The sequence below is a fragment of the Hibiscus syriacus genome, unplaced genomic scaffold, assembly GCF_006381635.1.
Source record: "Hibiscus syriacus cultivar Baekdansim isolate YM2019G1 unplaced genomic scaffold, ASM638163v2 tig00111277_pilon, whole genome shotgun sequence".
Lineage (NCBI taxonomy): Eukaryota > Viridiplantae > Streptophyta > Magnoliopsida > Malvales > Malvaceae > Hibiscus > Hibiscus syriacus.
The window spans coordinates 542,673-568,844 of NW_024063044.1; the positions used below are offsets into that span (position 1 = coordinate 542,673).

General features: G+C 35.2%; 3 protein-coding genes, 1 non-coding gene and 1 pseudogene across 4 annotated transcripts; 4 read left to right on the top strand and 1 right to left on the bottom strand.

Moving 5' to 3' along the window:
- Positions 1-2,204: 2,204 nt before the first annotated feature.
- On the top strand, positions 2,205-6,016 carry LOC120157876. The gene is made up of 4 exons (XM_039168870.1): positions 2,205-2,820; positions 3,406-3,837; positions 4,050-4,353; positions 5,701-6,016. Exons 1-4 carry the CDS (start codon positions 2,353-2,355, stop codon positions 5,841-5,843), a joined length of 1,347 nt encoding a protein of 448 aa, XP_039024801.1. The 5' UTR covers positions 2,205-2,352; the 3' UTR covers positions 5,844-6,016.
- Positions 6,017-12,620: 6,604 nt separating this feature from the next.
- LOC120157871 lies at positions 12,621-13,138 on the top strand. Its single transcript, XM_039168869.1, has 2 exons — positions 12,621-12,885; positions 12,963-13,138. The coding sequence occupies exons 1-2, from the start codon at positions 12,621-12,623 to the stop codon at positions 13,136-13,138; spliced, it is 441 nt and encodes a 146-aa protein (XP_039024800.1).
- A 447-nt stretch (positions 13,139-13,585) lies between these two features.
- On the top strand, positions 13,586-13,657 carry TRNAD-GUC. Its single transcript has one exon. It is a non-coding gene; the product is annotated as a tRNA-Asp (tRNA).
- A 480-nt stretch (positions 13,658-14,137) lies between these two features.
- On the top strand, positions 14,138-18,582 carry LOC120157853 (3-oxoacyl-[acyl-carrier-protein] reductase 4-like). Its single transcript, XM_039168854.1, is given in 12 exon segments — positions 14,138-14,246; positions 14,249-14,320; positions 14,719-14,861; positions 15,197-15,250; positions 15,726-15,806; positions 15,877-15,922; positions 16,007-16,101; positions 16,186-16,218; positions 16,490-16,624; positions 16,914-17,007; positions 17,494-17,576; positions 18,324-18,582. Coding segments are annotated over 12 exon segments (978 nt in total). The 3' UTR covers positions 18,357-18,582.
- A 1,138-nt stretch (positions 18,583-19,720) lies between these two features.
- Positions 19,721-25,245, bottom strand: LOC120157872 (annotated as a pseudogene).
- Between the last annotated feature and the right edge of the window lie 927 nt (positions 25,246-26,172).

Sequence of the window (26,172 nt, forward strand, 5' to 3'; positions counted from 1 at the left end):
ATTTTCGAATCGAGTCGAGCTTAGCAATACTCGAGCTCGACTTAGCTCGTTTATAACCCTATCTTAGAGTGTATAAACCTTAACAAAAAAAGGCATAATGAAAAATAATATCTTTAACGTTTGATTAAATATTTATTTTTATTTTATTTTTAGACAAAAGGATTCTTATATGAATACGAGTCATTAATAACTTATAATATATCTATTCATAATAGAAATAGCTCAATGAGTACATGTGAACAAAAATATCGATGTGACATATTCACTTATAATCGCTCGTCAATAGAAAAATTCATCCTTAAATCTACACGAACAAAAACTTAGCGGTTAAAGAAATAGTTGTTATTCCTAAATGTTTCAGGTTTGAACACCAACTGCAGTAGGGGTGATTGAGCGTTTATTCCCAAATAGTTGAAAATATTTAAAACAAATAATACTTTATAATCACCTTAACCTAATAAAAAAATTCATCCTCAAATCTCGAATTGAAAATAAGCAGATAAATGATAATAGTTAGTGCATGGATTTGTCAATTGTAAGTGTAATTTGGATGTTGATGTATTAATTATCTTTGAGCATAATATACTCTAAATTAAGTAAATTTCAAATGAAACATAAAGCTCGGTAATAATATTGGTATTGGTCGTTTATTTGTGATTATACTTTTGTATTAATAGCATTGATGATGACTAAATATTTATTAAGAATTATATTTATGTTAAATGATACTATTATTGATTTGTAATCATGAATAGTGATCGAAGAGCCCCGTAAGATATTATCTTATATATTAACTTGAATAACGGCCACTAATAGTATTGAATTGATTTACAATCATATGTGATAATTGCCTACGAAGGTTGACACAAAGTGTTGAGATTCAGAATTTAAGTTTATAAGGCTAAATATGAATCCTATCATTGTCACTCTTAGTGGACAATCTGTAAATTCCAATTGAGTTTTAATATGCTTTGACTCTGTATCGGAGGATTAGATGCATGGTTAATAATACTTTTGCATCGATATATGATTAAATATTTATATGAACAATTATTGTATAATAGTGATATATGCTTATGGTTGTACATTTTGCTTATACTTGCCCTATATTTTTTGTACTTATAGATTGCATGAAGTATAATGGAATATAAACATGTAAAACTCAACGTTCAAATACTTTCATAGTATTTTAATTTTTAAATTATATATTATTATTTGATTTTAATTTATATTGTGCCATACTCGAAACTCTTAATAATTCAAATCTTACTATCTGACCAACATTGGATTCGACACGTTTTTTCAAATGAAAATAATTCAAATGGAAATTAAGTGAACTAATTTGATGAATTGACTAATGAAATGTAAAGAGAGACGAATCTAATGTTGGTTAAAAGAAGAAGATGAATAAGAAAGATGGAGCTTAAATTCAAATAGGAATGAAATGAAATAATGACGTATAAAAAATGATTTGTGTGGTATGGTATTATTTATATAATTTTTGTGATTAAATTTCCTTCTAATGATAATCATGGTTGAAATTAAAAAAGAAATTAAAATAATTCGAGTTCACGAATCTTATTTTATAATTCGAGGTTATTTGAAATTTTTTCGAGTCGAGTCGATTTTTTGAGTTTTTGTTTAAATTTAATTATAAATATTTATAAAATTATAATATTATTTGATTTCAATTTAAGTGACTTTCTATGATCTTATACAATACAAATATATTTTTTATATTTTTTTATACGCGATATACATAAATCATACAAATTCAAGACTCGACTCAAACTTGAAAATAAATCATTAATTACTAAAAATTTCGAGTTACTTGAATTATATTTTACATTCGATTTAAACTTAAAATTTTCGATTTAAATTTATGAAATTGCAAGTCGAAATTAATTCAAATAAAAATTCAATTTTTCTAATCTATTCGAGTTTTAGTCTACACTTATAAATTCTAAGCTACTAGTCAAGTCCCGTCATACTTTTTAGCAAAGCGTCGTCGTAAAGATATCAACCATAATCACACCCAAGTTGGCCTTGTGTGATCACAGCCATTTACTAAGTCAACGCCTAAGGATCACATGATCACCAGATTACCGTTAAAAAATTTCAAATGAAAACGACGTCACAATATAATAATCTCCGCACCATAAATTAAAAAGTTTTTAAAAAAAATCAACCATCCATGGGGATAACCTACGAAACACTCTACAATCTTCATCATCCTCCACTTTTCTCCACGAAACGAATTCCTGATTTATGATCTTCGATTCCTAGAAACCTAACAGGTTGGAGTTTTAAAACTTTGAAATTTTTCAAAAACAAAGTTTTCGTTTTTGTCCAATGGGTGATTCTCAGGTACGATCGGATGAAGAGCAACCACCTCCCGCGCAAATCCCTTTGCTCAGTTCAAATACACAAAACGACGCCTTTCAACACCAGAGGCAACAGGAGATCCGAAAAAGTAACAGTCTTGATGATGCGTTGGAAAATTTGGAGTGGTTTTTGACTTTCCTTGGTTTCAATCAATCTTCTTTGCTGAGTTTCTCCTTGTCTTGGGCGGTGTTCACGGTGGTAGGGGTTTTGGTCCCGGTTTTGGCGCTGGAACTTTCCGAGTGCGGCAGCTGTGAGATGTACCAGATTAAGGATTTCGAGGTGGATGTCATGGCTTCTCAGGCTTGCCTGGCAGCTGTTTCTTTGTTTTGCATTTCGTTTAACCTCAGGAAGTATGGCCTGCGGAGGTTTCTGTTCGTTGATCGATACGGTGGTCAAATGGCTCGCTTTTCCGACCTCTATGTTAAGCAGATTTCGGTAAATTTTCTATCGTTTGTGTGCTAAAAATGATTGGTTAGTAGTTACTCCGTGCTTGATCATGACTAAAGCATTCAATGTCTTGATTTTTTATTGTAATCCAATGTTGAATTACGCGTTCATGTCATTGGATCAATCAAGGCTACAAAAATAGAAAGCTTATGAATTATGGGTAATCCTCGCTGGGAAATGATTCTCCGACTTTGGCTTTTGCTTGTTTTATAGGTTTGGAACTTACCAAGTATTTAAATAATTATATCTCTTTAATGGCACTAGGAAAAGGTTGTTTTTTTTTTGTGAACGAGTAATTAGATCATTTAATGAAACTAGAAATATGGATTCTATGTTATTTGGATTCGAGTGTGATTGTGAAAGATTCTTGGAAAGTCCTATTTATATATATGTCCAGAAATATGTTGAACACGGGTATTTCAATCAGAATGAAGAATCTTATCAGCATGGTATGAATCTTCTAATAGTTTTGGCACCAGCTGTGTTGGTAATAACAATGAAATTAAGATGCACTTGAATATTTTCCTTTTTTTATCACTTTTTCTTGATTTGGATTAAGTTACATTTGTATAGGCTTCTATGCGCCTGATGGTATGGTGGTTGATTCCATGCTTTAGTTTGAAACTGACACGTGAGGTCATTCGAAGTTTATATGTGCACCGCGATTCATGGTGGATATCTGTTTCTATTTTGGTTGCTTTGATTTTGTCCTGGACTTTTGTTAGTACGATCAGTCTATCTACCAGCATCTTGTTTCATTTACTCTGCAACTTGCAAGTTATTCACTTTGATGATTATGCAAAGCTCTTGGAAAGGGTATCTGATGTTATGATATTTATAGAAGAGCACATTCGACTACGGTATCATCTCTCCAAGATAAGCCATAGGTTCCGGATTTTTCTTCTTTTACAGTTCTTGGTTGTCACAGTTAGCCAATTTGTGACCCTTTCCAAGACAATGGTATATGGTGGAACAATAAACTTCATAAATGGTGGCGATTTTGCAGTAAGTCATGATACTTATTTCTCTATAGTTTAATCATCCAGTCCGTAAACTTAACTAATCCTCCTGAATAAAGCCAGAAGTTGCTAATTTGAATGAATGCTAACTTTCCGGAATTTTTCTTCATTTCCTGGTTAGTTTCTTCGGAATTTAACCATTTAATGCTTTCGAGTTTTAATTGTTGTTGTCTGTTCTCTTGCTTGCCTTTTTTCTAGATCTCCTCAAGTGTTCAGGTTGTTGGGATCATCCTTTGCTTGCATGCAGCCACAAGAATTTCTCATAGAGCTCAAGGAATTGCATCATTTGCAAGTAGATGGCATGCAATGGCGACATGTACTTCAACTGATGCATCCCTGAGAGGTTCAAACAGTGCAGGAAGCATGGAACCTCTAAATCAGTCAAACTTGCTACATATGACCTTCTCTGAAAGTGATCTGGATTCCGTGGATTACTTTGCCATGCCTACAACTACATGGATGGCTTCTTATATGTCTTCGTATCACAGAAGACAAGCCTTGGGTATGCAATTTATCTTGTTTCATGCCTTTTATGTTTTATCTATTTCTCATATGAAGATTTAGGGCCACCATGCTTATAATGAAACAACAATGTGAACCTTGCACTAGCACTGTAATTAAATGAGAAAGAAACACTTAGTGGGTGCACTCTATGTAGCTTCAACTCTTTTTTTTCTTGAAGTACCTATGTACGCAACAGTGTCTGATGCATATCTAGCCACAGGTGTGGGATATGAAAATCTTACGACCTTCCAAACATATGTAAATCTTGGAAAAACTGAACATATTTGTGTCATTCGTGTAATGTTTTTAACTGAGCATTTTGTGGAGATATGAAAGTATAACTATAATATGAATCTCCTAGGCATCACCAAAATATTGTTTTGGTATACAATATCATGTAGCTATTTAGGTTGCTCATAAAATCTCTAAGATATGTTCAGTTGCAAAGTTCTTACTCCAAAACAACAGCCAATATTAATCTGTAGAAGATGGTTAATTTATATCATCTTTATGAAGTTTTATTTTTCTGATTTCCATCTAACAATAATGCATATTCTTACTGTATTGTTTAATCTATGTTGCTCCTACTCTTCTTTTTTCTTTGAGTATCCAAATCTGACTCCTGTATCCAATCCATAAACGGATATCATATCTGTTTAATGATAGGGGAAAATTGAAACAAATTGAACATACGAGGTCGATTACATTCACATCCAAATTTGAATATCGTTTTTGACCTAGTAAGTGGTTTGTACTAGCTTTGCAGCTATAGTTTATAGCATTTTGATATAGTTACTTGAAGAGGGATGGAGATATTTAGTTTGCAAGCAGGTGTCATAGTTTTGCAATGAGAACTAGATCAGTCAGATTGAACACCGGGCACTGTCAAACCTGTTATTTCAACCATGAAGTCTTTTGTTCTTTTGGATATCTTATCCTCCCTTTTCTTTTTTAAGTTTTTGTCTTTCCAGTAGGTTCATGCATTTGTCTTTAACCGATAACATCCAGCAAAGCGAGTTTCAAATTCATGCATATGTAACCCTTTATGACCTTTTTACTCGAAAAACCCAAATCAACCCGTACAATCTTACATAAAGATAGAGTGAGAATTTCCTTGAGTCTTTACATCACAAACTTATGGTCAAGATTAAAAAGATTAGGTCAGAGGTCAAACCGGATATATTCTACCTATTAAACTGGCTCTATTCTAGTTCAAGATTTCACTTTGTTGATATACTATATTGGACCGGAGAGTCTGATGATTTTTAGCTCAGTCGCACAACTGAATTATTCAGTTTAGTTAGTTAATCATTGCTTATGGTGTTTAATGTTTTGTGTTATGCAGTGATGTATTTGCAAGCCAACCCAGGGGGCATTACCGTATTTGGATGGACAGTTGATCGGGGACTCATCAACTCAATCTTTTGCATTGAACTTTCATTGGTTACTTTCGTACTTGGACGAACCGTAGTCTTCAATTCTACCTAATAAAATCTCCAGTCGAAGAATCAGTTTTTCCACGGATTATACACCTTCAATTCCAAGAGAGTTTTCAGATTTATAGGCTACTGATTGTTATTCTTGGTTCATAACATTGTCGAGTCATTGGCTACGGATTAACGCTCAAGTGTAGGGTCATATGTAAATTTCTAAAATTTGGGGCCAGGGTTGAAACCTTAGAAAATTCAAGGACTTAAGTCCCCAATTTTCAAATTTTGGGGGTAAGTTTTTATTTTTCTAATTTATATGTTTGAAGTTTTTTATTTAATTGAAATTAGTCCCAAATTATTTCACATTGTAGATATAAAGTCAAATTTGAATATTAGAATAAGGTGTTCCAAAAATATTTTAATGATGGAAAAATAATACTGGTAAAGATTGAATTGTGATTTTTTACCACTAAATGATTAAAATAAAATTTGTTAATCGTTAGATTATATATAAAATAGTTTATCTAAATTATTATATAAGAAACAAAAATTTGAAGTACTGAAATAATTTAATAATAAAAATATATAAAACACCGTAAAAAGAGAATACCTGAGAAGTACTATAGAAGTATTTATTTATGTATTAAAGACTTGTTCGATTAATTTATTTATGTAATTGGTTTTGGTTGAGAAAAAGAAATAAATAGACGACAGTTAAAAAGTTAAATTTTAAATTATATATTTAAAAGTGGTTTATTTATGTAGTTTCTTTTATTTTCTTTATGTATTTAAAAGATTTTATCAATAGAGCTTTTTTGTGCAAACAGGGTTGGAGATTTCTACAAGAACCGAGCTCCCTTGTATGCCGTGTTCTAAAGGCGAAGTACTTTCCAGCGGGGAATTTCTTGACAACGGAGTTGGGTGCACATCCATCATTTACTTGGCGCGGCATCTGTTCAGTGAAGGACGATCTTCAGCAGGGCTTAAGGTCGCAAGTGGGAGATGGGACTACTATCCGTATGTTTTCTGAGCATTGAGTGTTGCGGAAGACGGTTATCGGATATAGTAAAATCGTAACTAATAATTTAAGAAAATAAAAAATGAAGATAAAAGAGACACAAAATTTACGTGGAAAACCCCTAAATAATATAGGGTAAAAACCACGGGCAACGTAGAAGAATTTCACTATGAGAAAATAGGAACTATAACTTCTTTCGATCTACCAAAGAGAAAACAATGATAATTTTCTCTTGATAAAAAAGGAGAAAACAACTTTCAATAAACTCTCTAAATTCTCTCTAGTATTAGAAGAAAGCTATAATGCTTTGATGGTTTTAAGCTAAATGAGCTAGGGTATTTATAGTTGAAGCTTAAGGACTAATTTGTAAATACCCTAAATTACTTGAGATTTTATCATTGTCCAAATCAACTAAAAACCAAACAAACTTTAGGTGCATTAATATTGTTTGACTATTCATGCCAACTTGCTTGGCACTTTCGGTGGCATGTATTTTCAACAATCTCCAACTTAAGATTTGATTGGAACAATCATATCTTCACACCATTCTTTTTACCTTGTACCTTCATGTTGCTTACGTTTCTGTCAGGCCACAGGAGGATCGACACCAAGTAAATTTATTGGCATTGATCGCCTTCGTATGAAATCTGATATGTTATCTTTGGCATGATCTTCTGCATATCTATCGTCCTTCTTCCACCTTTTCACGAATGAATGGTAATGAACTCGTATGTGCTTTGTCCTTAAATGAAATGTTGGATTCCTTGCTAGATGCAAGGCGCTTTGACTGTCACAAAATAGAGATGCATACTCTTGATTATGCCCAAGCTCCTCCAATAGCATATTCAACCAAATTGCTTCTTTACTGGCTTGTGTAGCTGCTATATATTCTGCTTCTGTTGTGGATGTAGCCACAACTGACTGCAATTTTGAAACCCAACTTACAGCTCCACCAGTAACTTTAAACACATATCCTGTAGTAGATTTGCTTTTATCCAAATCCCCTGCATAGTCAGAATCAACATACCCATTGATAAGTAAGTTTGATCCTCTGTAACATAATGCAACATTTGAGGTCCCTTTGATGTATCTCAGGATCCTCTTTACTATATTCCAATCCTCTTTGCCTGGATTCGCAATGTACCGATTAACCACTCCCACTGCTTGTACAATGTATGGTCTTGTGCATATCATAGCGAACATTAAACTTCCCACTGCCGATGCATACGACACTCGAGAGATATCCATCCTCTCTTCTTCACTGCTAGGACTCATACTGGAAGATAATTTGAAGTTAATAGGAAGAGGGGTAGAAATTGGCTTACAATCTTGCATGTTGAATCGTGACAAGATCTTCTTCAAGTAATTCTTTTGTGAAAGCCAAATCTTCATATTACTTCTGTCTCGGTGAATTTGCATCCCTAGAATCTTGTTTGTTGATCCCAAGTCCTTTATTTCAAATTCCCTAGCCAGTTGTGCCTTCAATTCTTCAATATGATCTTTGTTGGGTCCTGCAACCAACATGTCATCCACATACAACAACAATATAACAAAATCGTTATCACCAAACCTCTTGAAATAAGCACAAGGGTCAGCATTAAGTCTGCTGTATCTAAGGCACATAATGAAGGAATCAAATCTCTTATACCAACACCTCGTCGCCTGCTTTAGACCGTACAGAGATTTGTTCAACCTGCAAACCAAGTTTTTCTTTTCTTTTTCTTCAAAACCTTCAGGCTGGAGCATATAAATTTCTTCTTCAAGATTTCCATGAAGAAAAGCTGTTTTAACATCTAGCTGCTCTAGATGTAAGTCCAATGTAGCACACATTGTCAAAACTACTCGAACTGTTGTTAGTCGAACCACAGAGAAAATATTTCATTAAAATCAATACCTTCTTTTTTAGCATATCCTTTGACCACCACTCTTGCACGATACCTCTCAACTTGATCGTCACCATTTCGCTTGATTTTGAAGACCCATTTTGTTACCAACTGGCTTCCTTCCTTGTGGTAGTGGCACAAGGTCCCATGTATTATTTTTATGAAGGGCTTCGATTTCTTTTTGCATCGCCATCATCCATAGTGAAGCATCTAAGTTGTTTATTGCCTCCTGGTATGTTGATGGCTCACATTCCTCTGTTAAAAGGCAGTATGCAATATTTTCTTCTATAACATAATCTGAGTACCAATTGGGACGTCTTCTCACATGATCTGATTGACGAGTTGTTGGAGCTTCAGAACTCTCTGGTTCTTATTCATCATGTGATGGTTCTGCTTCAGAAGAATCTTCTTGTTCAACATCCTTTTCCACATGTATGTGTGTAGTCTCTAACTTTTCAGCGCTATCATCGTCTTCTTTTCTTTGTAGTTTATCCTCTACAAAGATAACATCCCTGCTAATGATCACTTTGCGGGCAGTGGGATCCCATAAGCGATAACCCTTTACACCATCAGCATACCCCAAGAATTTGCATTTCCTGGATTTTGGATCCAACTTTGAAATTTCTTGGGAGTTGTACATCACGTATACAATACTTACAAATATATGGAGGTTTGAATAATCAGCTGGTTTACCAGTCCACGTCTCCATTGGTGTCTTCAGCTCTATTGCAGTTGATGGAGCTCGATTCACCAAATAACAAGCGGTATTGACTGTTTCTACCCAGAATGATTTTTCTAGGCATGCATCCCTCAACATTGCTCTTGTTCTTTCTAACAAGGTTCTGTTCATCCGCTCTGTCACTCCATTTTGTTGATGAGTGTTCGCCATTGTGAACTGTCTTTTGATGCCTTTTTTCCTGCAAAAGTCATCAAATCCTTCGCTTGTGTATTCTCCTCCATTATCTGTTCTGAAACACTTGATCTTATTTCAAGAATCAAGTTTCACCCGCACTTTGAAGTTTTTGAAAGCTGAAAACACGTCTGACTTCTTCTTAATAGGGTAAACCCAACATCTCCTGGAGTAGTCATCAATAAATGAGACAAAATATTTTGCTCCGCCTAGGGATGTAACTGGTGCTTGCCATACGTCAGAATGAACCAATTCTAGAACATTTTTTCCTCTAGAATTTGACGTGTTGAATTTCAATCGGTGCTGCTTACTTGTTATGCAGTGCTCACACAAAGTAAGTGATACCTTTGTTAAGCCTGGAAGTAGTTTTTGCTCCATAAGGACTTTCATTCCTTGTTCTAACATGTGTCCAAGTTTCTAATGTCATAACATTGCAGAATCTGAACTACATGAGGCAACAGAGGCTTCTGCTTCTAGCAAATCTCTCCATTCACATGTACAAGTTTGATGCTATCTTTTCTCCTTTCAGCACCACAAGCGCTCCACGGAACACCTTCATGATTCCTTTCCGTGTTTCAATCTTGCTTGCATTATTATCCAACAATCCGTAGGATAATAAATTTTTCTTCAGGCCTTTCACATGCCGCACATCTCGAACAACTTTGATTGTTCCATCATACATCTTCAATTTGATGGTTCCCACGCCAACGATCTCTAAGGCATGATCATTGCAACTATACACAGATCCTCCTAAGACAGGTTCATAACGATGGAACCATTCTCTTCTTGAGGTCATGTGATATGTTGCTCCTGAATCAATGAGCCATATATCTACAAATTTTTTCTGCCTTCCACGGTGGTTGATGCTTCACAACATAGAGCATCTCCATCATCTGAAGTGTTTGCAGTATTACCTTGTGGATTGGAGTTTTTATTTAGACTCCAACAATCCTTCTTCAAGTGACCCTTTTTTCCACAGTAATAGCACTTTAAATTCTTCTTGCTCCTCGACTTTGATCTACCATGTTTGTGACTGCTGCTTTGGCCACGTTCTGTTGATCTCCCTCTCGTCGTTGTCAAAGCTTTTGCCTGTTGCAGATTCACTTGTCTTTCTTCCTTGTTCTTGCGCTGATTTTCTTCTTGTAGAACAGCATCTGCAACGTCATCGAAGACTAGATTGGTGACATTACTATTTGTCAAGTTGATGATGAGTTGATCATACGAATCCGTTAAACTTTGAAGTAGAAGTTCAGCACGTTCTTGTTCTCATATTTTACAGCTTAAGGATGTAAGCTGAGAAAATAAAGTGTTCAGTGTATTTAAGTGCTCCGTCACTGAAGTAGATTCTGGTAAATGGAGAGTGTATAATTTTCTCTTAAGGAAAATTTTATTGTGCAGCGATGTGGCCTCATACAATTTGGTGAGATGATCCCATATCTCTTTAGTTGTTTTCTTCTCCTCGATGCTTGACAATACTTCATCTGCTAATGCTAGATGAAAGTTTGTCATAGCATTTCCGTCCATTTCGATCCATTTATTTTCATCTGTGAAATCTAACGACCTTTCACTGATAGCTACTAGACAACCGTCTTTCCTCAGGATGGCCTTCATCTTCAATTTCCACAATGAGAAATTTCTCCCATTGAATTTTTCAATATCAAATTTCGTTGTCAAAGCTTCTTTTACGGATAACTCCCACTATTTCACTATCGTGAATAGTTCTCTGGAACCTTCAAAGAATGAGTAATACCTTCTTACTTTCTTATGTTGGAGGATCCACCTTTTGGTGGCAACCACAAAGATAATAAGAAGATATTACACACTCTAATCTGGCTCGGATACCAATTGTTGCGGAAGACGACTATCGGATAGAGCAAAATCGCAACTAATAATTTGAGAAAATAAAAATGAAGATAAAAGAGACAAAAAATTTACGTGGAAAACCCCTAAATAATATAAGGTAAAAACCACGGGCAACGTAGAAGAATCTCACTATGAGAAAATAAGAATTACAACTTCTCTCAATCTACCAAGGAGAAAACAATGATAATCCTCTCTCGATAAAAAAGGAGAAAACAACTCTCAAGAAACTCTCTAAATTCTCTCTAGTATTGGAAGAAAGCTAGAATGCTCTGGGATGGTTTTAAGCTAAATGAGTTAGGATATTTATAGTTAAAGCTTAAGGGCTAATTTGTAAATACCTAAATTACAATGACTAAAATTGAGATTTTACCATTGTCTAAATTCAACTAAAAATCAAACAAACTTTCGGTGCATTAATAATGTTTGACTATTCATGCCAACTTGTTTGGCACTTTCGATGCATGCATTTTCAACATTGGGTCCCCAATTAGTCCCCAGATGAGTTGTATTTGGCCTGCATTGATCCGAGGGGGCTGGTTTGGGTTTCCGATCTGATTGACCATGACCAGAGGGTATGGCAAATTGATGTAATTTCCGATCGCTTTCCTTCACAAATTGCCCATGCTATCATGTCGATTCCTTCCCTATGGTGACCCGACCAGACAAGTTGGTTTGGCGGCTTGAAAGTCGTGGCAGGTTTATGGTCCGAAGTGCCTACAATTTATTGATTAACCTCGATCACCATCGTGACTCTACTGACTCGCGTGACTGCTTTTTATCACATGCTTTGGTCACAGAAGCTACCAGAGAAGATACGAATCTTTATGTGGGGAGCTTTTCGAAACCTTTACCAGAAGCTTGTCATTATGAATCCAGGTTGATTTCGCTGTGGTAGGGCTCCAGAATCTATTTTGCATGCTCTCTGTCAATGTCCATGTTTGCAAGGGTTTGGGAGCTCTTCGGGTGGGGTTTTCCATCTAATTTTCAGGATTGGGTGTTGACTTTGCTATCCAATTTTCAGCAACAGATTTCCAACAGATCATGTTGTTGTTGTGGGCGTTGTGAGGAGCTCGAAACTGCCACCTTGATGAGAGGGTTATTAACTCTGATGTGGAAATTCATGATTTTGTTCTCAAGTAACACTCAAACCTTTCTTCGGTCATGTTGGCACCAGATTTGGTTACAAATCCTTTTCCTCGTGTCTGGGCTCCACCACAATCTGAGATGGTCAAGGTGAATTTTGATGGCTCCTATGTTCATGAACTAGGTCGTGGTGGTATTGGTTGTGTTATTCGGAATTCCCGAGGTCAGTTTCTCGCAGCTTGTTCACATCCTGTTCAGTATGCTTTTCATGTTGAGACTCTGGCTTGTCTGGTTGGGCTGCAGTTGGCCTCGAATCAAGGCTATCGGCAAGTTATTCTGGAAGGTGATTCTTAATCCATCATCTTTCGGCCTACTTCGCTGTCTGTCGACTTCGCTTATGATGGTCCCCTTTTCGACCAGTTAAGGAGCTTGCACAGTCATTTCACCATTGCTCATTTCAACATGTAGTTCGTTCGGGTAACACAGTTGCGGATGCGTTAGCACACGACGGCTTGTATGCTACATCTCATGTTCGTTGGTTCGGGACTCCACCTCTTTTCCTTGTCTCTTCTCTTGCTGCAGACAATGATCTGTGATTTCGTTTGTTTGTCTAGGGAGTTTGTTTTAAGCTTTTGAATTCGTGCATGTATTCTATTGTTTGCATGGAATGAAATTCACGTTTTACTAAAAAAATTATCAATATATTTATAAATAAATTATTATTATTAGAATGTTCAAAATATTTTTTTTATTTTTAAAAGTAAATTTAAAATTTGAAGTTTACATATATTTAATTATGAATGGATATAAGAACTTAAAAACAATCATAATCTTGAATTAATTTCTATAATTAAAAATAATTTTAATGCATAAGAAACAAAAATTTTATAAAAGAAAATAAAACATACAAGCATAACGCAAATAAACAAATTATTAAAATCTATTTTTTATATCAGAAGGAATAGTACGTTGCTCTCCTTAAAATCGTAATCATCATCATATTAAATATATTTATAAATAAAAATAGACTAACTATCAATAAAGTCGTTGTAGTATAGTGGTAAGTAATCCCGCCTGTCACGCGGGTGACCCGGGTTCGATCCCCGGCAACGGCGAACGTAATTTTTTCCTCCTTTTCTCTCTAAAGGAAAAACCCCAAAAAAAATAAAACAATGGCGTCGCCCGGACTCGAAGTCGAGACCTTCGGTCTGTTAGTCTGACTTGATAACCAACTTGATCATGACACCCTATACGTCATCGTTTCAAAATAAAATATAATTAAAAGCATTAATAGTTTGCTCTTTATCACCGGTATAAGTTTGCACTGTAATTAACAGCAGAACCGAGACCCCATTCATGTAACAATGACAAAATTAACAACAGTCCACACACACCTCGTTAGCTTCGCCCACTCTCTTAATTCAACACACTCCGGATTTCCCAAAGCAAAGGCAAACAACATTTCAAAACCCATATTAAAACCTTTCTTTTTCTCCGCTCTTTCAGCTTTGTTTAAAGGCTTCATTTTCTAGCTACTCTCTTCTCGTTCTTATTCTCTCCTCGCTGTTTGCGGATTCCACCGAGCTCCGATCCCGATGGCTGCTGTTTCCGGATCCAATGTTGTTTCTCTGAAATCCGCCGCGAGGTTTGCTGATTCCAGTGACCGTAAGTTTGTTCAGATTAGGCAATGGTGCCCGATTTCCGGCGTTTCGGATCGGTTCAGGCTCGACCGAGCGTCGGACTCCAGTGCAAATCGAGACGGTCGTTTGCTTCATACGGTATTTGTTCTCTATCGCTTTTGATCACTTTGTTTTTCAGGTTTATGTAGCATTTTTATGCTCATTTCGCAGAAAGCTCGGCATGTTTGCTAATTAATTAAGGATGATGAATTATTGCCAAATTTATAGTTGGAGCTTGTGGAGTTTTTTTGTACTGTTAATAAGATATATATGTTAATAATCTGAGAGATTATTGATGATTTTCGAGAGAGATATTTCTAGTAAATTTAGTTCAAAGATGCTGTTGCTGTCAAATATTTGGAGCTTGTGGAATGTTGTTGTTTAACTAGTCTAACTGATAATAAGCTACATCTGTCAGTAAGCTGAGTCATCATTGATGACTTACGAGAGATATATATCTAGTTAATTTGGTTTTTGCTATTTTTTTTCTTTTCCAGGTGTAAAAGCTCAGGTTGCCACTTTTGAACAAGCTAGCTCTGAAGCGGCCCAAAAAGTGGAAGCTCCCGTAGCCATAGTTACTGGAGCTTCTAGAGGCATCGGTAAAGCAGTTGCATTGACTCTAGGTAAAGCAGGTTGCAAGGTTAGCGAGTTTTCCTTTTCAGGATCCTACTTTCATTTTTACCTTAATTTGATGTAAAGCTTACGAGAATGGAACTTGTGGCAGCTGAAGTCTTGACCAAAACTACAAATTGGAAGATAACTTCATCGAATGATGTTTAAAATTTATAAATAGTATTAGTTATAATAAAAAATTATTTGCATTAGGTTTGCATGTAGTTCTATCTCTAGAATATGAAACTGGTTATCAAGTAGGTTAAGAACAACTGTTAAACAGCTAAAGAAATATTTTCTACGTTGTATGCACTATTATTTGTTTTGAATATGATAATTGTTGATGCCTTTGTGTTATTACAGGTCCTTGTGAATTATGCCAGATCATCGAAAGAGGCTGAGGAAGTTTCGAAAGAGGTAAACAATATGCCCTGGAAGAAATGTATATCAAAACTTGAGTGGGAATTTTACTTTTTTTTTTCAGCTCGAGGGATTTTGTCAACTAATGCATAAGAATTCATATGAGTAATCTGGTGTTATGTTTGCTTGCCTTGAATAGGGTCTTTTTAGTTTTATTTGCAGATGAGAGTTTGTAGGGTGTATGAAATCTAATTCTAGGATTTGTTATATGCTCGTTTTTGCATCTGGCTGCATCATCTAAAGGGAACAATAATTGCAAATATGACCCTTTTTCCAGATATAGTAATTGTTGGATGCTTTTGTTCCTTTTGTCACCTATAGTCTTTACTTAAGTCTTGCTTTAAAATCTTTCAGTAAAGTGCCTTTATGTTTTTCTATTTTTTGGTTATTTGTTATGATCTTTAGACAGTTATTAGACCATACTGCATGGTTGAAATGATTAATATTAATAGTTTGTTGGACTTTTTGGTAGATTGAGTCATATGGTGGTCAGGCTATTTCTTTTGGTGGAGATGTTTCAAAAGAAGCTGATGTAGAGGCAATGATGAAAACTGTGAGTGAGCTCCCTTTCCATGTTTTGTAATTTAATAGTAGATGCATTTTCCATGACTTTATATGTGCAGGCTGTTGATACATGGGGAACTGTTGATATATTGATAAACAATGCAGGTTATTGAAAACCCTTTCTTTTTGCATCAGTTACTCAATTGTTGATTTCGACCTAGCTCCTTAAGTTGGTGATCATTGTTTCAGGAATTACTCGGGATACTTTGTTGATGAGAATGAAGAAATCACAATGGCAGGAGGTTATTGATCTGAATCTTACAGGAGTGTTTCTTTGTACACAGGTTTGAATGCTGAACATCTAAATAAGCATCTCCGGTGGATGCTTGAGTTGTTTATTAGAACTTAGTTACTTTTTCTCTTTTCAGGCAGCAGCAAAAATCATGATGAAGAAGAAAAAGGTAATTGGATACTTCTCATTTGAAGGTCACTGGTAGTATGGTTGCTTTACCAATTTGTTTGCTATGGAGCTCCGTGCATCCAAGTCAACTGATATCTACAGCCCATAACTTGAGCCGAAGTATTCTAACATGTCATAGCTTTAGGATGCATCTTTCTTATGTATACTTGCTCTTTTGTAGTGCCAGGAAATACAAGAAATATTTTTTAAGCTAGATTCAAGATTGTTGTTTTAGAATATGTGTCGTGTCTGAATATATGTTCTAATTTCAGGGAAAGATAATTAACATAGCATCAGTTGTTGGTCTGGTTGGCAACATCGGGCAAGCCAACTATAGTGCTGCTAAAGCAGGAGTTATTGGTTTGACAAAGACTGTTGCAAGGGAATATGCCAGCAGAAACATTAATGTAAGTTTTCCACAGTTACTCCACTTTCAGTACTTGATAAGAAAGATCCAGGGTTATGTGCTTTGGAGTTCTGTTCCACACTTTTCAAGGTGTAATAAACTCCAATTCTTCTCTTGTCGAATTCTACCTTTATCTTAAGAGGAAAAAGGATCAGAATATGCAACTTAAAGATGAAAACTGAACAATTAGAGCACTGCCCCGATACGAGGCTGAGGGAGTAAGATTTATGCTGCTAATGCTGTTGGGATATGCTTTCTCTGATAACGTAACATGAAAAAAATTGTTCCAGGTCAATGCTGTTGCCCCAGGATTTATTGCATCTGATATGACAGCTAAACTTGGAGATGACATTGAAAAAAAAATCTTGCAAACAATTCCCTTAGGTAAGAAAACTTTTCTTGTAGTACTCGGGTCCCCACTTGTATCTGAACACAAACATGGGGATATGATCCTCTATGGACTCTAAATACATAAAAATATTTAAAAAGATTTAATGCATCTGTGTTTGGGACTCACACTCAAGTTCAAGTAGCTTAGGATGGTTACTTCAAATCTAATCTAGTTACTTCCATCTTTGTGAACTTTTCTTGTTTGTGTTTTTTAAATTGTTAGCTTTAGCCCTTACAAAGTCACCAAATATTTGCTAGCTTTTGGTTGAAACCTGATAGTTCTTATTGCTTCTAATCTTACAATGTACCAAATATGATGCATATTTGTTTATTTTGACTCTAGTCATACAACATTCTTCATTGCCTCTATTAATATGAAACTTGTATTATAGTTTCCACTGATTCAAATTGGATGTTTTGAGTAGTAATGCTTATTAACATATGCGCAGCAGTGGTTAACTATATTTGTTATAGATACAGGAAGGTATGGCCAACCCGAAGAAGTTTCCGGACTGGTGGAATTTTTGGCTTTAAACCCTGCTTCTAATTATATCACAGGACAGGTAAGAAATCTATTTCGTCAACTATCATCTTTCCTTATATAAAATTTTACGTGGTCTTGACGAGCTTGTGCTATGCCACACCTCCCATGTTTCCATGATCCTGTTGGCTGGCTATAAACGATGCCTGAAGATTAACTAGGCTGAATGCTAAGGTGGATTGCATCAGCACTTAAACTAGTTTAACCTTGGGGCTTGGCCATGCATGTAGCGATATAACCAACCTAGTATAATGAATCTTTATTGGTTGTTTCTTTGTTTGGTGTTGCATAAATATATGTATGTATATGCTGCATTGCTAAATTTTGATGTTTGTACGGTCTGGCTTTAATGATTTCTTTGTCTCTCACTTGATTGTGAGCTATAAGATAGGCCAAGTTTATTGAACATTTTTCTACTTGCATTCTTTTCTTCCCCTTGGAATTTTTTGTTGCTTTGAATCTTCATTTTTTTAAAGTACCCGTGTTTGAAACCGTATTCAACACGTTCCTGGGAATGGTTTGGAGATATTGACATACACGTCTTTGTCTGACATTTGTATCCAAATCCAAATAACTTGGTTGGGATTTGGTTGCATTTCCTTGAATTTTTTAGTTAATGAGCTTTTCACAATGGGGATTGAAACACTAGTACAAAGACATTGCTTGGCCTTGTTCTGACAGTGCCTCGGATCCCATTAGTGTTATTGTTTATATCTCCCTTTTCTCGACTTATAGTTATAGCTGATAGCCTAGGGATGTTGTTCTGCAGGTGTTCACCATTGATGGAGGAATGGTCATGTAAAATTGCGGTACCTTCACTCGACAAGCTTTCGTTGGTTAGTTCTGTTACCCTATCGGGACTCGAAGTTAATATAAGCCTGTTTAGTGTTTGACTTTTTGCTTTGATTTGAACACAATATGAAACATTTAAAACCAAACGAAAAGATATGCAACAACTTTGTAGGATTGCATTGGGTTTTCGAGCAGTCTGTCCGCTTCATCCATTAAGTTTTTAACATTTCAATCCGGTAACTTGTGTCGATTTGCCCACATATTTCTGTTTATTTCTTTTCATTTATCTATGAATGACTAAAACTTTATCCGCTGATTTCGTATTGATTCCTTAATCTCTTAACTGAATTTTTTTAGGTGGTTAAAAGTCTTTTTTGGTAGGTAGATGCATAATGTTTCATTCCTTCAAAGTTAAAAGCGCCAACGTTCGTCACCCAATCATCGTTTTGGCATAAGGTTTGGTTTATAGATTTTTATTTTAAAAAATCTAAATTTCTTATTTTAAAAAAAAATCTTAATTTCTCACAAAACCCCTAAAATCAATATTTTTCTCAAGAAACCCTGAACTCTAGTCCCCATAGCCATCGTTTCCTCACCTTACTCAAAAGTCAATGGTGTCATCGAATTCCCGACCGATCACCCTCACCACCATTCCATGCCCCCCCAAAATCCCCCTCTTGATCGGATGCCAAACTCGTAAAATTCCTACTGTTGTTTTCCTTGCGAACCACAACACCATCAGATGTGTGCGTTCATAGCAGCACTCAAACTCCTCGTCGGTATCCCATGCTTCCCGGTGCCTTATAAAACCCTGTCACATTGTTCTCTGTCAATGCCAATGTATTTCCAGTATCACCCGAGCCTCCATCTGTCTCTCTCAACGTACCACCCCCTATAAACAATAATCGATCACCACTGCAGTTTCTTGAAGGGGATCGATGATGGTAGGTGTAATTTATAAATTTAGAATTCAAAATCTAAGGGTCATGGATTTAGGGATTTTTTTTATGAATTTAGAAATTTTAGGTGTTTATAAAATCAAAGATGTTGAAGTTTTTCTTAAAAAATATATAAAAATCAAGTCATGTACATTCATTGGATGAATTTTTTTACCAGATGTTAATAGTCCGACTTTAAAATAATAATGAAATTAAATATTAAACATCTATGACAAAGAAACTTTAGATATTTAATATATATATATATATATTGAAAAAAATCAAAACCATGTAAGAACCCAAACTAATGTTAATTTTCCAAAATCAAAACCAGATTTGATTTTTCAAAAGAATTTATTCATACTTTTTACCAATCCCCTCTCATCAACTTTTTTACCTCAAAACAAAAAATATCTAAAACAATCTATCCTCATTTGAGCTAAAAAATACATGTCAGAATGCAATTCATATTAGTTACTGTCGATGATTGCATCATGCATGAAACATAAATTAACAAAAAAATTAATAACGATAACGGATAAAATATACATCTAATTTATCTATTTTTTTCTATCTAGTTCTGCATTCTTTTGGTCTTAATTAACAAAAAGACGTACCCGAATCACCATATCATATTTGCATCTTTTCCTTGAAGCATTTGCTTTCGCCATTTCTCAAATCATCTTCCTCGGAGGCATGTCGTCTTCATTTTTAAGACAATTCAAGAGACTCGTACGTTAATAACTGAAGCATTCATCTTATCAGGACTCCCTTGATATTTGAGCTTTACGAACATGCCCCCACCTTCGCCCTTAGCCAGTCTTCCCGGGCTAATACAAACATATCTTCTCATTTGTTATTCTCCTTTGTTTGTTCCCCTTACGGATAACACCTGTAACCATAAAGATGTGTGAGCATATGCCCAGTATTCGAATATGTGTCAAACACGAACATGAGTACTTAAGGGTGATACTAATAAAGAGTTAAAGCAAAATATATAGATACTGGAGCTATGTTTTTTTTTCTCTTAACTGAATTTGGAACTGAGCAATCTTTAAGTTACTAGGATTCCGGTTGTATTCAATATGGGTATGTTAAACCATCTTTCGAAGTTTTTCTATATAGACAATCGTTAAAGATCATATCCGCATCTCTATAACCAATATGTCAGACATCCATATCGGATGCAGATATTTCAAGAGAAATAAAGGGTAGGAGCAACAACATCGGATGATTTGGGATCGTCACTAACCTTGACAAAATACTTGATGTCTGAAGGTAAGATAAGAAGATCTGGAACAGGAGAAATATGAAGAGCTTCAGGAGCAAGGGAAAAATCCATTGGGACACGTTCAGCTGGTGGATAGAGCGGATAAAAGCTGTCTCCTAACATCAATCAATCAACATATCATATTACTGAACCAACTAAGAAACTATAAACTGAAATGAGTTTCAACAAAGATGATAACTGCTGAAAGATACCTACGTTGGCTAAGAATATGGCTGGTAAGTCTACTCAAGCGATCATTAGGTTTTCCGTCCAGTGGATGTCTTGACATCTCCTCCCCACTAAGATGTTTGAGAATATCTATCGTGCAGCAACCAATCGTGACCTGAAAATGGAATTTCATGTTTCTGGGGTCTGGGGTTAGGCATGTCAGATACCGAGTGTCTTCGAGGAATGTATGTTTAATGTCTTTCCCAAAATTCTCAGATACACTTACAAGGCACTGGGGAATTATATCCTCATACAATGTTTGAATATGACTAGAACACTGGTGTTAGTGTCTAACACAAACAAGTTTTTGCAAGTGTTTCGTGTCTTTGGAGAGTACTTGGAAGATTATATTATCATATCATGTATAGTTATGCATTGAACACGAGTATTGGTCTTAAATACTCGAAGAAAATGAAAAATCAAAAACCAAGGAATATACTTTTAAATGCTCTATCACTCCAGGTTAAACAATTTTAACTTGGCAACTAGTTTAAAAGTTATAGCTCATACATGCTCAAGAGTTATGCTCCATTAAGATATCTTAATTTGACTCTTCAACTTTCTTGAAGTATCCGTGTCGAGCACTAATGTCCTAAACATATACAGACATGGTGATCCTCCGTAATTAAAGGTTCAAAAGAAAAAATTAAGTATATCAGTTTTGGATGCATACTTGTATCCAACACTGGCCTCCAGCTCCAAGTAACATTAGCTATAAAGCAAAAGATCGACTGAAAGGTAGATAAAGTAACATTAGCTATAAGCAAGAGAACTACAATTCATTTTCTGACAAAAGAAGAAGAAAAAAAACACCTGAGGGGAAACAAAAACATGATTAGCATCTCGTATAGATGGAATCATACCAACCGAGCAGTGGGTCCCATGTATTCCAAATAATCTTGAACCTGAAAATACCAGTAAGAAAAACAGATGATTAAAGACGCATAAGTTACATTACTCAGATTCGGGTGTCATAAGGAAGCATAATTTAATGCTACTCGGATTTGAGTGTCATATTTCTGTACCCATATCCGAATACACGCCAAATAAAGATACTTCAACAAAAAGGAAAGGTAAGAGCAGCATAAAACATCAGTAGCGACTTTCGCTTTATATATATACCATTCTATGAACCTGAGATTGGAATATATCATCAAAACTCAAGTCAACAACAGTTCCTTTCTTGATTTGTGGATGTTCAGAATCGATAAAAGGTCCTAACTGAAAATTATCAAGAAGCCCCCTGGTCAGTAATAACAGTTAAATTCTACAAAAAGAACTGGGGGAAAAGTGCAGTGGGTTCACACCAGTATAAGCAACTGTGGAAAGTTCTTTTTGTATAGGCAAGCAGTTCTGAAAGAGGCTCAAATGATAAGTTGTCTGTAGTAGTGAATGGACCAGCAGCGATAATCTGTTTAAACATTCATCGCATTTAAAGAATCAGTTAAAAACACGAAAATCAGAAAGTTAAGAGAAGTGAAACCATCCTAGGTTACTCAGACTCGGGGTACGAGTATCATGTACAGGTATGCATCTGGCAGAGTATCTTCAATTTATGACTAAGTTTTTCTAAGGATCATATCCCATACTCAGATCTAAAAATGTGTCAGCTATAGGTGTCAGATACAGTACTTTAAGAAAAATGAAAAGTCAGAACAACATAAGAATTTTCATGCCATGGCTGCAAGAGTCCAGAAATTACAACTCCAAGACAGTTATCTGATATAGAAGATTATCCTACACACCATTTATATCTCTGTTGGTGCGGAGGAAAGATCTTTCGCCTGAATCTCCTCATCTAAAGCTTGCTTCTTTGCAGGAGGCAGATCCATATCAGCAGCAACGGATAAAGGAATATAATATACTAGCTTAGATGCAATCAAACAATGGCCACTAGGGTTGTGACCCTTGACACCTACAACCTACATAAAAGAAATATCCCCAAGCTGATATGGGATTTTTTTCAACAAACCAAACAAGATCAATAATCTTTTATAACATTTGTTACCTGGCCTGGAAAAAAAAAGTGGCTCAGTTTATTTAACTCTAGTCGAACACGTCCTCCAGAATGCACAACACTGTAAAAACGATATGAGACACCCAAAAAGCAAAGTTAGAACAGCAAATCTGAATACTATTTTCCTAATGTGAATAGTGTCGAGCATAGTCCAGACCTTCATTTACTAGGTGAGGCTCTTAAATAATAAACTAAGGCATGCCGGAAGTCCAGATTTAGGCTGAATAGAAGTATTACATCAAGCAAATTGGTTTCACACTATGTTAAGATAGCTCTATTCAGTATTTAATTACAATGGCACACATGTTAATGTGTCTGATTGTTCATTTCTTATGAAGCTGACTTGTCAATGATAAAATCCTCTGTTATTTTTTACAACAGTTAGACCAGTTAACACATAAAGAAAGCTTATTTGGTTCCCTCTTAATTGGCTGAAGTACGCGAATACAATAAATAGAAAGCCCACGATATTTTACCTGCTTTGCAACAAGATGGATTTATCATTTAGATGACCCTCGACATCACAGCAGATCATCCCAACGGAAAACATGCTCCTCTGAAGCAATAAATTCTTTTAGATGCATGGACAATTAAAGTCTCCAAGAGATTAGGACTGGTGAAACAGCAAACTATCTCTGAAGCAAGTGATGGATCCATTGGAACTTCGTGGGGACTAGATGCAACAAATGCAACTGCATACTTTTTTATCCTTTTTTCAATTGCATTGAACTGAACCAATGATAAGCCATCATAGTAACATACATTGCTGATAAAAGAAACAAATGATTGATGCTATAATAACTGTAAGATACCCTGTCTTCAATCCTGTCATACAAGAACCTGGAACCTCGTGCTGGCCCTGATCCATGGACAACCAATGAACAACCTTGCTGAGGTTGAATCCTTTTCATAATGCCATCCTCAAGATTCGCATGATCTTCACTGCTGTCAGCAGTCTCTATAGCAGGAAGATTATCAGTGTTGAATTTGACCACAAATTTGTTACATCGTGTATCAAATGGTGTCACTAGTTTTTATTTTCTCTCAGAAGAAAAAATGTTCCCATTCGTTTTATGTGCCGAGTCATATATGTCCAACTGAAGTTTCTGAGATTTCTCTGTTGGAGTTCCAAGAATCACATTGTTTGTATCTTCATCCTCAGCACCTAAAACCCTGGCCAAATCACATCCCATGATTTAAAAACTAACTTAATCAGAAACCATGCAATGTATTCCAAAACACAGAACGAAGACTGGCAATGCTTCAAATGGAAATTCACCACAATTACCAAGAAAATGAGAACATCCACAAATGCCATATGGGTTCTACTGAGGGATTCAACAACAATTAGAGTCTAGAGATTCATTTCTTTCCACCGATCCCCCACCTGCACCAAACCTGAAATGAACAAACTTTCCAACCCTGAGCTGCCCCGTAACTTAACCTCTATTCTAAAAAACTACCAACTAAATCAAATACAAATCATTAAATATATAACCTACGATAAAGTTCAGCAAACTTAACAAACCATAATAAAAATATAAAAAAAAGTTCTAAAATTAAGAGAGGCATATTAGTAAATATCCCTGGTAGGTGGATTTTGTATAAAACAATTCCAACCTGAACCCAAAATCTTAATGGAAAAGCCACATGACCTGGCCTAACTAGAATCCGATTTTCAGAAAACCACTTCTCTAGGGTCGGGGCGGAACACGATAGGTTTGGATTATTTTAACAACTCTTCCATATGATTTATACTGGGATTCAACAAGTGCACAAAAGTTTCGTATCCTCTTAGGCCCATTCAATCAAACACCCCCCCCCCCAAAACACAAAAAAAAAACTATATACAAATGCAAAAGAATCAAATGATAACCTAACAATATAGCATGAAAAAAATGCTCACATGTCAACGTCTTTAAAAGAGTACATATGCTAATCAGCATCCTTTTTATCAAACACCGCCCTTGCTTGTTTTGTTCTGCAGGTGTCCTAAAAACCCATCCATTTCAACATCCCTTTCAATAAGTTCATCAAGATGTCTGCACCAAAAGTAGTTTTTTAGAGTATTAACACTTCCGTAAACATAATAAATATTCAAGATTTAAGCAAAAACAAAGAAAACGAAATCATATAACAAATTTCTCCGAATACAAATACTAACAAAACAAAAGAGGATTAGCTAAATCAGTAGAATTACCTATTGAGATAATAAACCGCCCAGCTTATAACGACATCGGAAGGCTGGAGACTGTAATCTCGACAAAAAGTACGGCCTAACCAAGTAAATAAATAATTCAGGTCTTTGTTTACCATTAATTATTAAGAAAAAATAGAACGATAAATTTGAAAATTTAAAAAAGAAAACTCACATTTTTTTAAGTATCTCTTCTTCGTCAAGAGTAAACCCACTCTTCAAGAACTCTGCTTTGATCTTCTCTTCCATGGGTGCCTCCGTCTTTCTTTCTGATTCTATCAGTTGATTCTGTCAATCTAATTTAGGGTTTTCTTTTTGCGGATGAGAGAAATGGCGGGAAAATCTTCGCTTTGGATAAGTAGATGGAAGAAAAACGGGGCTTCTGCGCTCTCGCGGGGATTTTGTTGTTCCAATTTATTGTTAGCCTAGCCCCCAACTTTTTTGTTTATTAGCGATTATACCCTTCTTAGGCTTAGATGAGCCCATACTTTTATCTTAAACTTATATAGACTCGAGTTTTGATAATTAAATTTTTACCTTTAGTCCATTATTTATTCTAGTTAAATATATAAAAGGTGAAATTTATTATTATTATCCGATTAGATTGAGTTGAATATTTATTATTTAAATTTGAATCCACACGTGAACTCATCTTAATCTTATCTTTTTTAAAATTTGATTTGATTTACAAATTTTTAAAACAAAAAAAATTAACTCTATAAGATCATGTCGAATCAAAATCTATTAAATTCGGATCAAATGCACATTATTAGGTACAATTTTAGAGAGTCAAAAGATAAGAATTCATTTAAAGAGTAAGTTGAAAAATGTTAGGAGATTTCGAGATTGATATAAATGAAAATAAAGTATAGGAATTAAATAAAAAAATGGAAATTTTAGGAATTAAACACTAATTTATCTCAAAATCAAAGTATCATCGTGCTAAAATGGTCCGCGAGCGAGTTGGTTTTAGATTTCCTCTTAGTAAAAAAATTTAAACAAGACCCTATTCAATTTGGAAAATTAATTTTGTTATTCGATTAGATGTTAAAAAATTGATTCAATTTAATTCGATTTGTAATTTCATAAACTCAACACGTCTTGAAAATTTTCAAATTCAAGTTAAATTGTAAAATGAAAGTCGAATAACTCAAAAATTTTAATAACTAATAATTT